General features: G+C 43.8%; 1 protein-coding gene across 1 annotated transcript; it reads right to left on the reverse strand.

The window, feature by feature from the left end:
- Positions 1–10436: 10436 nt before the first annotated feature.
- cox16 (cytochrome c oxidase assembly factor COX16) lies at positions 10437–14623 on the reverse strand. Its single transcript, XM_084568552.1, has 4 exons — positions 14122–14623; positions 13503–13580; positions 11715–11783; positions 10437–10909 (listed from the first exon to the last, which is right to left on the reverse strand). Exons 1-4 carry the CDS (start codon positions 14179–14181, stop codon positions 10781–10783), a joined length of 336 nt encoding a protein of 111 aa, XP_084424678.1. The 5' UTR covers positions 14182–14623; the 3' UTR covers positions 10437–10780.
- Between the last annotated feature and the right edge of the window lie 477 nt (positions 14624–15100).

Below are 15100 nucleotides of genomic sequence, written 5' to 3' on the forward strand. Positions count from 1 at the left end.
TTAAATTAGGTTATTGCCAGATCTGAAGATGTTTATGATATCTGCAAGTTTCTAATTTAGAGATGCAAGTTATGCGATTAGGAATCTTGTTTTTTGACTTATGTGTCCCTGAAAAACAAGTAAATGGAGTTGGTAAAGCCACATTTGATGGATTTTTGCTGTCTTCAAAGGGGAACTGGTGTTCATCACCTTGTAGAAAATTTCCACAGAAAAAGTTTGTGAATACAGACACCGTCAACAGACACCGACTCTTAAATCGTCTGCATCTACAGATTCTCCATCCTATTTAATGTGAAGACAGCGCAGGTTGTAAGGTTTGTTCAGTTATTGTCAAGTTGTTCATAAGACGCCTTAAAACCGCGAACAAAGAAAAAGCTGAATGAACGGCGCCCTCTTGTGGTATTCATGACTTCGGACCCACACATTTTTCTGAGAGGTCAGAGGTCACTACTTGGTTTTGGCTGATGGTTTCAGAAAATGGCTGAGGTGGAATTTTATAATAAGTCTGAGGAAAATTTCACAGGCGGTTGTAGCCTGTTTAGTGTCCTGGGCGAACTTCTGTAATGCCACCGCCCATAACCCATAACAGTACAATGAATTAATTAATTTATGGTTTTGAGGGGGGCGGCACAGTGGCATGATGGTTAGCACTGATGCCTCACTGCAAGAAGGTTCCGGGTTCGAATCTGTGTGGTTTCTGTGTGGAGTTTGCATGTTCTCCCTGTGTCTGTCTGGGTTCTCTCCGGCTACTCCGGCTTCCTCCCACTGTCCAAAGACATGCTGGTTAGGTTCATTGGCGATTCTAAATTGGCTGTAGGTGTGAGTGTGAATGGTTGTCTGTCTCTCTGTGTTAGCCCTGTGACAGACTGGAGACCTGTCCAGGGTGTACCCTGCCTCTCACCTGATGACACCTGGGATAGGTTCCAGCCCCCCTACAACCCTTCACAGGACAAGCGGTTACAGAAGATGAATGAATGAATGAATGGTCTTCAAGCCACAAAGTTAAATCACATCAAACTGACCGGATGTACGAAATGTTCGGATTTAAAAGTAAATACATAAATTTCCAAGTGCCTGTGGCACTGGCTGGCCGCCCATGTGTCACCCATAGCTACATCCTCCTCTGGAAAAGTTTAACGTTCCCAACGGACCCAACCTCTGCTCATGCCTTTACAGCCCCTATGTTACGTTACCCCGTCATTAGTGTGATAAACTGTTAGCTTCAGTGGCTTCTAGATGCTAACAGTTGCCTAGTAACAGCGTTCTCACGACTTAAACCAGATTTTACCAACTGAACGGCAACATTTTACAATAACACTGTGTTTAACCAGCTATAACCAACAACGTTTCAAGGTATTTGAGATGTCGAGAGTCATACAAAGACACATTCTACCTAAAAATCACCCTCCCACTAGTGAGGAGTGTTGATTCTGTTGATTCTCAAAGGCAGCTCAATAAATTTGTTCAGATAAGGTCAGAGTCAGACGCTTTATCATTAGACAGCCTTTAAATAAAACCTCTCCACAGCAGAGGCCACGTCTTCCAAACTTTTTGTGTTGCTCTGCGTCGCACACCCTGACGATCTCCCCACCTCCAGCTATCTGCGCTATTAGCCAGTGTGAGCTTCACTGGGCTTTCAGTCCTCGATGCAGCACAATCATCCTGCTGACAAGACAGATGAAACCCTCACAGACGAGAGCAGGATGGCGTTGACACGGCCACCACCTCTAATTACAGCATCGTACAGGCCTGAAGCGCTGTCGGGGGGGGAAAAATATCCTCAAACTCCCAGAACAAACAAGACCACGCCGAATTATTTCCAGTATTTAAAAAAGTCTTTTAAAAGGATTATTAATGAATAATCATTAATCCATTCAGAAACAACAAAAAGAGACTTGGAGCAGTGATCCCTCTGCAGTATGCACAGTCCCCGTCTCTTTCTTTTGGATTGGAGCCGACATGCAAAGCAGGAAAAAATCCATTGGATCCGATTTTAATTACAGAGTCTGACACTGTGGTGCAGAATCTTATTAGCCTGTTCAGATTTCCATGCTTGTGAAATTCAAATATGAAATTCAAAAACAATCACTTCCAAAATGAACGTACGGGGGGAAAGGGGGGAGTGGGTATGAAGTGTCCTGGCAGCAGCATCCTCCATCGTCCACTCCTCCACATGCAATCCTGTGATTAGTATGGAGAATATGTTTGACTTTTTAATGGAGTTTTCTTATCTGCATGAAAAAGGGCGGAGGCTGAAAACACACTGGTCAGATCGGCGTATACAGAGACTCTTTGCGTGCACCTGCAGCCTGCAGAATGCACCGTCGTGTGATTGGAATTCAGAGCCCGCACTCATCAAAGTCCTCCATGCGTTCAGTGATGATTAATGGATTATACTTGTAATCAACACACCGGGCCTGCTTGTGCTTCCCACTGAGAGGAGCGGCGCTTACCAGGGGCCGGAGCCTTGATGGCCGTAGCCCTGAAACTGAGTGGTGGCATTGATTCTCAGAGCAAAGCAACTTCCTCGCCGCTTTCCTCTTCACAGTTTTTTTTTTTTTTTTGCCACAAGGAGCTCGGCGGCGGTTGCAGCCCTGGATCGGTTTCAATAAAACGTCTGGCATGCAGCAGAGAATGTGGAGCAGGGAACGATACCGCACAGCACAAGAGAATAGTGCTGCTCTTGCATTTTGTGATTTGTATTTTCTCCCTCTCGCCGTGCTGCGCTCGGCACTCTGCACATGCTGATAATTTGTAGGCTTGAGTCGCAACAACTTCAGTGGAGAAAATAAAAAAAAAAAAGACTTGGGCAATGACACTGAGAGTAACCGGAGGCAGAGAGGGAGGGGGTCATCGGCAAAGTTAACACCGACGTCCCCCCTGGGCGACGTCCTCTTACAGCAGTCGGTAATGAATGGTGAAGTTGTGAAAGGAGAAAGGTAAGGAGTCACCTCACATCAGGATCCAAAGGCCTCGGGGGCTGCAAGGCCACTTCCTGTCACCGGTGGACGTGTGTGATGGGAGAGCGGTGTGAGACACTGAGTGTGGAGATACAGAGCTGATTTAAATAAAAATACGGCCTGGCTGAAGGGTCACTTCATCCATAGCACAATAACATACACTGCCACCTGGATTTAACTAAGCCTCCTATTGGATAATTACTGCATGGGTGATTATCTTTCAGCTGGCAACAAGTTATTTAACCCCAACTGATGCAATGAGTAGCTTCTCATTTCTTAAACAACCATGTCTAAAGACACATCCTGTGGTCGTGGAAAAGATGTTAGTCTGTTTGAGAACGGTCAAATCACTGGCATGCATCAAGCAGAGAAAATATCTAAGGAGATTGTAGAAACTGCTAAAACTGGGTTAAGAACTGTCCAACGCATTATTAAAAACCGGAAGGATAGTGGAGAACCATCATCTTAGAGGAAGAAAAATAACAGTAGAACTCAGGGCTATGTTTAATAGTGAAAGTAAGAGCATTTCCACAATGTGAAGGGAACTCAAGGGACTGGGACTGAACAGCTGTGTAGCCTTAAGAAAACCACTAATCAGTGAGGCTAACTGGAAAAAAAGGTTTCAGTTTGCTAGGGAGCATAAAGATTGGACTCTGGAGCAATGGAAGAAGGTCATGTGGTCTGATGAGTCCAGATTTACCCTGTTCCAGAGTGATGGGGGCATCAGGGTAAGAAGAGAGGCAGATGAAGTGATGCACCCATCATGCCTAGTGTCTACTGTACAAGCCTGTGGGGGCAGTGCTATGATCTGGGGTTGCTGCAGTTGCTCAGGTCTAGGTTCAGCAACATTATGGGTCCAAAGAATGAGATCAGCTGACTACCTGAATATACTGAATGACCAGGTTATTCCATCAATGGATTTTTTTTCTTTCCTGATGTTCACGGGCATATTCCAAGATGACAATGCCAGGATTCATGGGGCTCAGATTGTAAAAGAGTGGTTCAGGGAGCATGAGACATCACAGAGTCCAGACCTTAACCCCATTGAGAATCTTTGGGACGTGCTGGAGAAGGCTTTGTGCAGTGGTCAGACTCTCCCATCATCAATACAAGATCTTGGCGAAAAATAAATGCAACACTGGAAGGAAATAAATCTGGTGACATTGGAGAAGCTTATCCAAACAATGCCACAGTGAATGCGGAGACTCTGGCTCCAAAGACGCAAGACGGCACTGCCGGTATCCCTGGGTAAAATTGCGTCAGTTTGGTCAATGCAACAGATCACACTAAGACATAGTTTCTGCACTTCAACACTGCTGTAAGACGACACAGACAACAGTCCTACTGCAAGGCACAGATATCTCAAATGTGAACAAATAAAACCATAGCTAGATGTTTTCAGTGGATCACAAGATGAGACAGGATCTCTTTTTCTTTTGTCATATTGAATTCGTTTGCTCTTCTGCATATAAGAATCCTTAAAATCAAACATTATGTAAAACTGTGTGTCAAACACCAACACTGTATTCAGAGCCGCTTAAAGGTTTTTGCATCCGTTAAAGTTTTTTACATTTCTGCATAAAAATGACTCAAAACATCAGCGTATTTTCACTGAAGTACTGACAATAGACAAAGAGAACCCAATCAAACTAATGGAAATGAAATATTGTACTTGTGTGTTTGTTTATTCAGGAAAGTGAGCCAATATTACATATCAGCGAGGGGCAAAAGTTAAGTGCATCACTAGTGAATAAAAGTTCATTTCAAGGTCAAGTTAGTGTCCATGTTTTCAAAAATGTTCTAATCAGTGGAGACAGGTGAGGTTGGGTGTCAGTTCCTCGTTTAGTTTTACAGGAATTTGCCACAGTCTGATCTTCACAGCTCACGTTTGTGGAAGTGTATGACGGTACGGACAAAGGAGGCTTCTGAGGAGCTCAGGAAAGAGTTGTTGATGATCATGAGGCTTGAAAAGGTTATGAAATCATCTCTAAAGAGTTTGGAAACAACTAATCCAGAGTCGGACAGACTGCAAACAAACAGAGGAGACAGTGCATCGGCTTGATTAGGTGCATATATATATATAATCATAGTGAGAAGCGGAAGAGCTGGTTATACATCATATAACGCGACGTAACCTTCATGGCTTGGCGCTAATAAATCCTCTCCTCAAATAAAAACCTGACAGTCCATAAATATGCAGAGTGCAGCGCAGATAGGATGGAGCGTTCACGATGAATGCACCTCCAGCTCAAATAATAAAGAATAAAGTGTTTGCCCACGTCTAGTCTAGTTCTTCTACGGAGAGAGTGCCACTTGTGCAGCTGCAGCTATCGGAGCCGAGCATTCAGTGGTTCACTGGTCCGGAATGTATTTGCAGAGGAAGATGGGTGAGAGAGGGACACCCGCACTGACTCCCGTTACATCAGAGAGACAGTGCACAGGAGACGAGTGGAGGACACTGGACCGCACATTCATCGACTCATGTCCCTCGTGCCTCACGGCGCTGAGTGAAAGGGGGACAGACGGCCGGGAGCAGAAGAAGAAGAGGGATGGAGAGATGAGGGTGGACGTGGCGAGGCGGAGATCAAGGCGTGGAGGTCGGCTCGTCTTGAGGGGTCCTGGCTCGAGACGCCGAAGGGGCCCCTCTCTGCCCGGCGGCCCCGTCTCCATGGCAACGCGGGGCCCCTGCCTCCGTCGCGGGGAGGAGTGGAAGTGACGGCGGCGGTCTGCGCGCGTTCCGTCTGGCTCATTATGTGGGGAATGAAGTGAAACAGCCAGGGGGTGCATTTGTTCTGCGTGGACTACCCCTCAGCTGCCAAGCGTCCGTCTATTTATAGAAATGAAATGAAAGAGGAAGAGGGAGAGAGAGAGAGAGAGAGAGGGAGAGAGGAAGAGAGGGAGGGAGAACCTAAATAAAATAGGCACAGGGGCCATTTCTCAACTCACTTTTCTCCCTCCCTCCCCACTGCTCCTGTAGAATAAGTCCTTTCTTTTTTCTGGTTTGCCTCTGTTGAAGATCTCTAAGTGGCATTTCAGTGAGTCAGGAGCAGAGTGAAGGCTGATGCTTTCACTGACCACAGCTTCAGTGGTTTTGTTCTACTGAAGGATTTCTAAATATGAATCATTTTTATTATTATTATGAGCCCATTAAACGGCACAAATGCAGCACACACTGGCACTGAACAACAGCCCAAACCCTTAAGATGTAATATAATACAACCAGGAAAATGTTTAGAACGTGAAATCAGCAGATAATGAACATTTTTAACAGATAAAAGATTAAAATCCTTTGAATTGTTGTTGATAAATCAGTTAATTGATTCTACCCTTCCATGGCTTATAACAGTTTCACCTCCAGCCATGAAGATTACACCTATAATCATTTGATTATCACACTGTTTGTGACCAAAGACAAAACACAGTAAGAGTCGAGCTGCAGGAACAACTGCAGATTCTCAAGGTCTTGGTTACTCTAATCAAACTAAAGGGATTAATTAATTAGGACTTCAGGTGTGTAGTGTTTCGTTACTTCAGCAGTTTTACGATACCAGCCTGGAAACTACTAAATACATTCATGTCAATTTAAAGGGGAATTACCATTTTTTACAACCTGGACCTTATTTCTGGCATAAAATACTATCGTTTACTCACTCATATAACTTTGGTGTCATTTGGAGTTGTTCAGAAGATATTTAGATCCAACAGACTGCCGCGTATATCCATATAGTGGGAGTGAATGAGGCACCGAAACGCAGTCTCTAAATAACGCATTATCTGCAGCGAAACTCGTTCATTTCACCAATATTTTGTTATGATGTGCTAGTGCTATTCCCTGTTGAGGCAGCACCTGTCTCCTCCTAACACCCAGCTAATTCATAAATGGGGCGCGAGTGGAGCTGAGGCTGGAGGATGATGCCTTGGCAGACAGCTAGTAAACTGAGACACCTGTCACTCAAAGTGGCTTCCGTTAATTATGCATAACTTTAAGCCCTGGTACAACAGTTATATAATAAGTTGCATAACAATTCAACCCTTCTGAGGGTGTCCTGTGGTGTCTGGCACCAGGATGTTGTTAGTGGGGGGCTTTGAGGGGAGGGGCCTCTGTGGATCATCCCACAGATACTTGATCAGTTTGGGATCTAGTGAATTTGGAGGCCAGGTCAACACCTTGTGCCGTTCTTCATGCTTCATGCTATGGGGTGGGGGGGTGCCTGGTCTGGTCTAGGTGGGTGCTACATGTCTAAGTAACATCCACACCAATGAATGCCAGTGGTTTTAATGTTGTGGCTGATCAGTGTTTGTATGCTGGACATTTTAACACTGAGGTCTGACTCGCCAGCATCTAGTGGCCGCTTGGGGAACTGCAGTTTTTGTCTTTCCCAGCTTCATTTCTCATCCTGGGACGTCGCTTCTCTCTCGACCGTGCAGCAGTGATGTAGAACAGTACTCCGGGGTGATTTACTCTTATATAACATAAAGACTTTACACATGGGAGGATGAGAAGCAGCTGCAGCAGGAAATGCAATAAGAAGGCATTAAGTTGGCACTGACAGAGTGAGGAGTAAAGAGTGAGGGGGACTCTCTTGTGGTAATCCTTCTCTATTGAGGGTTTTAACTTTAAGGATCAAGAAGTATGCTTTTCCTGTAAACAAGAGTCTTTCAGTGTCAAGATTATTCCTCATCAAATAATCAGATTACTATTTATGAGACAATCATTTATGTAGTTAAGACTTATCAGCATTAAAGAAGTAATAGTTGTCAAAAATATGGGATGCCAGCCAGGTTTGAGGATTAAGTGGCGGATTCTGACACGAGTGAATGAGATCTATTTAATATTTCTCTGAAATTATCACGTCTATCCGATCTTTGTGGGAAATGTCTTCTTGTGAGATAATACCAGCGATAATTAATCATCATCATCATCATCTTGGAGAGTGTGTGTGAGTGAGTTTGAGAGGAGGGATTCCTCATTCATCACCGGCCAAAACGGCTGCTTCTTCCTCAGAGTGTTTCCACATCAGAGCTGAAAAGCAAACTCACAGATTGAAGGGGGGGGGGGGGTCCTAGAGCCACGCCATTCTTGTTTCCCAGACTTCATTAGTTTTCTCCTGCTCATAAAAACGTGGTAAATATTGAATTTGATTTCTTCTTTTTTTAGCCCCGTCCGATGAATATTTAACTAAATTTTCTTGGCTTCTCAAATGAAAAATTGAACAGCACGTGAAGGGGGGGCGGATCTCTTTCAGATTAGGCCTCCAACTCGTCGTGGGTCCCGACGGCCTGCTTTACGACGGCAGGGCCCTCCAGGCTGACTCCGCCTCGGTGAATGTCCATAATAGAGCTATGGTGAGCCGTAACATGTCTCTTCCTCCATGGGCTCTCAGGTCTCCTTCACATGGTTCACTTGGAGTGGGCTCTGTGGGGAAGCTGTGAGGCTGTGCGGCCTTGCACAATTAGCAATGTTACGGATGGTTCACCAGACACGGAGTAGCGTTAGCGTCATGTGATGTACACTAAAGAAAAACTGAGGAGGAAATGAAGGAGAAGGAAGAATGGCTAAATAAGGAGGATGCTTTGTCACCTCCTTAACTAATCAGAATAAATCTGTGAAGGCTCTCAGTCTTTCAGGTCATGGTTTATTCAGAAAACAAACAGAAGGAAGAAACAACTGGACTTCACCACTCATCCAAGTATTATTTTTTCAGTTCTTAAGGGCTGGCGGGGAATTGTGTCTCAAAAAGTTTGTGTCCCACGCCGGACACAAACCTTTTTAAGCGGCTCCACTCTGACAGGAGGCTGCGATCCATCAGGACCAAAACCTCCCACCACAGAAACATCCCAAACATAGACAAGGACACAGTATACCGTTAGTTGAGATGTATTACATTAACGCTCTTTGGAGGTCTCACTTGTGATTCGTCAGAGAATGGACATGGGCCTTCTGAGGGTGTCCAGTGGTGTCTGGCACCAGGATGTTGTTAGTGGGGGGCCTTTGAGCCCTATGGGTTGAGGGGAGAGGCCTCTGTGGATCATCCCACAGATACTTGATCAGTTTGGGATCTAGTGAATTTGGAGGCCAGGTCAACACCTTGTGCTGTTCTTCAGGTTTTTGTTGAGTTGTTCCTAAAGCATTTTTGTGTGTGTGTGTGTGTGTGTGTCTGTGTCAGGCTGCATCCTGCTGGGGATGGCTGCTGCCATCAAGGAGTGTCATTGCTATGGGGTGGGGGTGCCTGGTCTGGTCTAGGTGGGTGCTACAGGTCCAAACGTTTCCCCAGCAGAACATTGAATTGCCACAAGATGATCAATCACTTCTCCGGTCATAATGTTGTGGCTGATCTTTGTACATGGCAATAAAGATGATTCTGAGTTGGGTTTTAAATAGGAACATCTGTGTTCTGTTAACGACCAGATGCTTTTACCTGTAGCTGGAGGAAACGTGTGATCCTGTCGTCCTCCTGTTTCCTGAAACGTCTTCAAGAATAAAATTGAACTTTTTCCAATTTTACTTTTCATTAGATCTACTTTCAAACTGTGCTATTTCTAGTGTTATTTCAGATCTTCTAAAAGAACATTGCAGATGGGCTTATCGACCATCATCAAACTCAATATTTCTTCTGTACCACAGTTAGAAACAGCAGCAGCCCCCCTCAGTGCGGTTCTGATTTTCAGTCAGTGTATATTTGATCAAACACAGCCCAGGGGCGGCCTGTGCAGCACGTGGTTCACCTCTGAAGATAACAGACACACCGCAACATGTGTCGACTCTAAACTCAAGACGCCTCATCAGAAACCCCAGACATTTATCATCACCGCAGCCCGACGCCCAAGCCTTGATGTGATCTGCTAATCCCGTGGCAAACACTTGATCACTCCGCTTTGTCATTCAGAGGTGTTTGGTGGATTAGAGGCGATCGTTGCTTCGTGGCAGCTCTGCCCTCGACACTCAAAACACCCCATGACAAAGCAGCTCTCTGAACTTTATGACGCGCCGTTTGTTTGCCGGGCCCCGGGAACGACGAACATAAAAATATGATTACACAAAATACATCCCGAGACGTTTTCCTGCAGACCTAATGCACCTGAAGAATATTCATTACAGCTCATTTCACAGCCGAGACGAGGCAGGACTTACATTATCTGTCACTCAGCGGGACTTTACTTACACTACCAATCTGTAGACACAGTCACACATGGCAAAAATCATGTTCTTCTGTTTTTTTAGGACAAAAAAAGGTAATACTATTTCCATTATAAACGCAATAAATCCACCGCATTGCAAAGTAATAACTGTCAGAGAAACAGATTACTGTCGAGACCCATAAAGCCTGAGGAAAGCCTAGACTGTTGTTATTTATTCTTTCACACTTTCAACTGGTAAATCAATGCGATGCCGTTGTAAACAAAGTCCACATTCACGAGGTTTTGTCAGAAAAACAAAATGAAAGTAAAGGCAACACTTTGGATCAATAGAAATAATTTATTGAGACATGGAAATCATACACTGATATATATTTTCTACCTTGTTGAAGGTACAGTGCATCAGATTAGAGCAGGATGTGCCACCTACTGGTTGTTTTTTTTGTTAGACACTCCAGATCAGAGCAGGTCTATATATACATATATATATATATATTGGTGTGTAAAAACCTTTTCAAATAAAAGGCAAACTTGCTCAAGTGGCATCTTTTTAACCGCTAGAAGGAGTCCGACACAAGCCGAGACTAAAGAGTCCAGAAGAAGAAGCCGCAGCGACCAGGATGACTTCCTCACAGACCTCTCCACAGTCCGCTCTCGTAGCTGCCACTGCTTCTGCTGTCTGCTCAGCTCGATGTACCTGACTCCTGCTTGCTCAGCCTGCTGCGCTGCTGCTCCTGGTACTCCCTGGAGTCCTCCCAGGGCCGAGGACCACGGATGTTCTTCCACTCGTCCAAATTCGCCTGCTTCATTTTCTGCACGGGAAACAACAACACGAGATGGGGCAAGGTTTAACCTCCAGGATGCCAAGTGTCCAAAGAAATTCAGGATCTTTCCACTCTGCTGCAGTGTGTTCACACATTTAAATACATTTGAATGAAAAGGCTTTTCTAAAGGAAAAGGAACTCCCACCCCATAGCAATGACGCTTCTTGATGGCAGCAGGATGCAGCCTGACACAGACACACACACAAAAACACTTTAGGAACAACTAAAAAAAACATGAAGAACAGCACAAGGTGTTGACCTGGCCTCCAAATTCACTAGATCCCAAACTGATCAAGTATCTGTGGGATGATCCACAGAGGCCCCTCCCCTCAAAGGCCCCCCATTAACAACATTCAGTTCCCAGACACCACAGGACACCCTCAGAAGGCCCATGTCCATTCTCTCATGAGTCACAACTGTTTTGGAGGCACAAGGTAGTGTGGTCATAATGTTATGCCTGACCGGTCGGTGTATACTGGCAACTTTCTCACACGATCAAATAACGTACAGTGCCGCCATTAGTCCAGGCATGCCTGAATTACTTTCACATATAATCTGACCATGATCTGCAACACGACACCTGAGAAAGGTTTTACTTTAACTTTAATGTCGTTAGATCAGAGCAACCACAGATCAGAAATTCACTTCAGACATTCTGCAATCTGAAGACTCCCTATAAAAGCACCGTCGGTTACCATCTCATCTTTCTAGCAGACACACACAGACACACACATACCACCAGTGAGATTCTTTCATCCCCCACCCCAGGGTCTCTCGGCCTGGCTCTCCTTACCTCGTACTCCTCCTCCAGTATGACCGACTGCTTCTGGACGTTAACTTTAGCCTCCAGTGAAGGATCCAGCTGAGGGAATAAAGAAAGACGTAAAAAAACAAACTAATTAAACACAGGAAGAAGTGAAGAGAAGAAAGGTAACATGGACTTTATACTAAACACCAAAATGAGGTTAGAGACGGTTTGTATGGTTGCAACTTTCAACGGAAACAGTGAGATCATCTCCACCACGTCTTCATGCATTATTACCCTTTTTTATAAATATATATATATAAAATTATGACATCTGCTGAACAGGTTCAAGTAGTTTTCTTTCAGAGAAGCACTGAACACTTTTTCTCATGAGTCAACTTTCTGCAAAACCTTTAGAGAGGATCCAAGTTACCCCGTCTTACTGCTTCATTTGTTAAGAGTCAACATCTCCAGGTTCAGCAAAACTGAGCAAATTCCACGCAAGAGGGTTTTAAGACAGAGAGTTTGGTCCGATGGAGCAATCTGGGCTTTGCCATTCAAATTGGTTTTGCCCAAGAATAGGAGTGAAATGAATCCCATTCTGAATCATTACTTTTAATGAGTTCTAATATTTCATAGCCATAATGCAGCAGTTACCCAGTTGACTGATGAGTTTCATAATTCCATGATTGATTTTTAATTAGACCTACATTACAGCAGCTAATAAATAATATACAGAATATTCTGCAGCCTTCATATGAGGGGATTAATAGCCTAAGTAGTTATCTTGATGGCTGCCGCGGAGGTGTTAGTGGCTGCACCTGAGCGTCAAAAATAAACTGGGAAAAGGCACAACCTCAACAGGGAAGAGAAAAGGGCTTCAAGTTTAAGTCTGCCTCCAGGATAAATGAAATCATTGAAGAGAAAATGCAAATTGGATCACACAGTGACTTGCTCTCAGATAATGGTTTCAGTGACTTAAGCGAACAAACATCTGCGAGATCAAAATCATGGAAACAGCTGACAGTAGGCCAAGTAAAAACTGGAAGATTGGTTTTAATCGCTTTTACAACTGTTTAGATATTCAGCGGATTAAGTTACACGTACACGCACACTTAGCAAAGATAAATCTTCCCTCCACAGGGTCTGAGAGGCTCGGTCGGCCCTGACACGAGGGATGGCGTGTAGTGTGGGGGCCGCTGCATGGGCCCAGCGCCAGGGGCACAATGCCCTCCTCCTCCCCCTCCTCCGCAACCACCACCATCATCATCATCTACTGCGTAGCGCCGCTTCACATGGACAGTAATAAGAAAAGATGCCCCTGCCATCTGGCTCCAAACCAGATGACATGCATCTGCGTTTGTCACAATAAAACAGCACACAGCAGCTACTTCCCCTCGGAGCCAGTGCATCAGATTGTAACGGCCTCTAATGAGGGGTCGGCCTTCTGTCATTTTAATGAATTGTTTGTCTTTTAATGAATTACTAGAGCTTGTTCTCACATCCTTTCTTGTACTGACTCACTCCAAACAGGCTAGAAAAGCCTGTCAGTGGTGCATGTCTGCAGAGTGTTTCTGAATTTCACAGCCAGACTAAGTACACCAGCTTAATTTCTTTAAAATTTTATCAAAAAGCCAATTTCTACCACACTGCACTGTGACATTTCAGCATCTGTAATATTTTTAATTGGCCCATTTCAGGTGTAATTGCTGTTCTGACCACAGGGAGGAGTATTCACACACTGGCTACACTGCTGAACAACATGGATTTTGTTGGTATTATAACCAACCACTGACTCAACATGAAACATGTAATCAAAGTTAATTTACAACAAACCTTTTTTCTGATCTTTTGGGCATCGTATCGGATTTGTGTGAACTCTCGCAGGCCAAAGGAACCACCGATCACCAACAACTGAAAAAACATCTGTGGTTAGTTAACTCAACAATAAGCACTCTCTTATATTATATTAGGGATGTGCTTGCTTGAATAATGTCTGGAAAGAGCTTCCTCTGGTTAAAGTGAACCAAAACAATGAATGACAGTCACAGTTTATGCACAAAGAGCCTATAAATGTTAATTATTCACTTATGCAATCCTTTAGCACGGTGCAGGTCAACAGCAGCACCAAACATAACCTCCAAAATAACCTTAATATTATTAGCTTCAAACTTGTATACTATTTAAATGTGTATCCTCTAATTATAATGGCAAAAAATATCACATGTAATATGATAACGTTACAGTACATTAACAAACAGGAACAATTAATCGCTTCTTATAAAATGTCTGCAAATTAAATACTTTAAAGTGAAAAAAATAAATATTACAGGCACATTGGTGAAGTAACTGATACTAACTCGGTTTGACAAATGTGTTATGTATTCAGAACCCTGCTAGCTTGCTAGCTAACATTTCCGTTAATGAACAAAACCGTACTATAAATATTACTCACAAGCATAGGGACTCCATATTTGACTGTTTTGTTTCTCCGCAGCGCGTTTAGATTAAACATGACTCTTCTCTTCGGCTACAAGTCCATCTTACAGTATCATAACAGCGAGCAGGTCACGGCTTGGAGGCACTTCCTGACTGGGTCCGACGCGCTAAAATGTCCGTGTGCGTTGCGAGGACACGGTCAAAAGGTTCCTGGCGTGTGTCGGTTCCAGCTGGGAATTTTTTTAATAAAGAGTTGTTTAATATACGTAAATAAATTTGACTCTACTTTCACTACCACGGAATTGTTTTGTGTCAAAGTGTCTCCTTATTTTTGGCGTCTTTTTATAAATTCAGACTTATAAATTATAAATAAATTAGTCTTGTATCATCATGTTTTAGGCCTACTACGAGCGCATTTGAACTTTTTTTTTTTTTTTAAATGTTCTCTTACCATATTTGCAGACGTCGGCTCCAGTTCAAGCCTTTCCTGTTGACCCAGACAGGTGTTTCCACCTCGTTTCCTTCTCTTGTCTCAGTAATTTGAGAGCAGGCGCCATGATTGAGCGACATCAGCGTCTTTGCTGCTTTGAAGGACCGGATACAGGCGTTTTTTTACTCACAGGTAACCGGGCAACTGCAACTAGAGCCCCCTGAAAACTGCAGGTAGTATTCAGTGTGTGACAGTTAATTTGTCATTATTTAATTCGTTAGAAAACTCTGGAAAACTACCAGACAAAATCAAACATGGCAATAATAAAGTGGAACAGTACCAGTATTATTATGTTTATCTTTCACGCATGCACCCTCCTCCCTCCAGCCACACACACACACACACCTGCTGACAGTCAATGTGTGTTTTATATTCTTCACAAGTGTATTATTTAAATGTTAGGTTATTTATATGTGTGCCTCTTAAGCCGGGAGTCTGCAAACGTTCGTTATGTTCTCATAATGACAATAAAGACTCTTGATTCTTGATCGAAACTCTAAACTTA

Source organism: Chelon labrosus (genome assembly GCF_963514085.1).
Source record: "Chelon labrosus genome assembly, chromosome: 20".
NCBI classification, from domain to species: domain Eukaryota; kingdom Metazoa; phylum Chordata; class Actinopteri; order Mugiliformes; family Mugilidae; genus Chelon; species Chelon labrosus.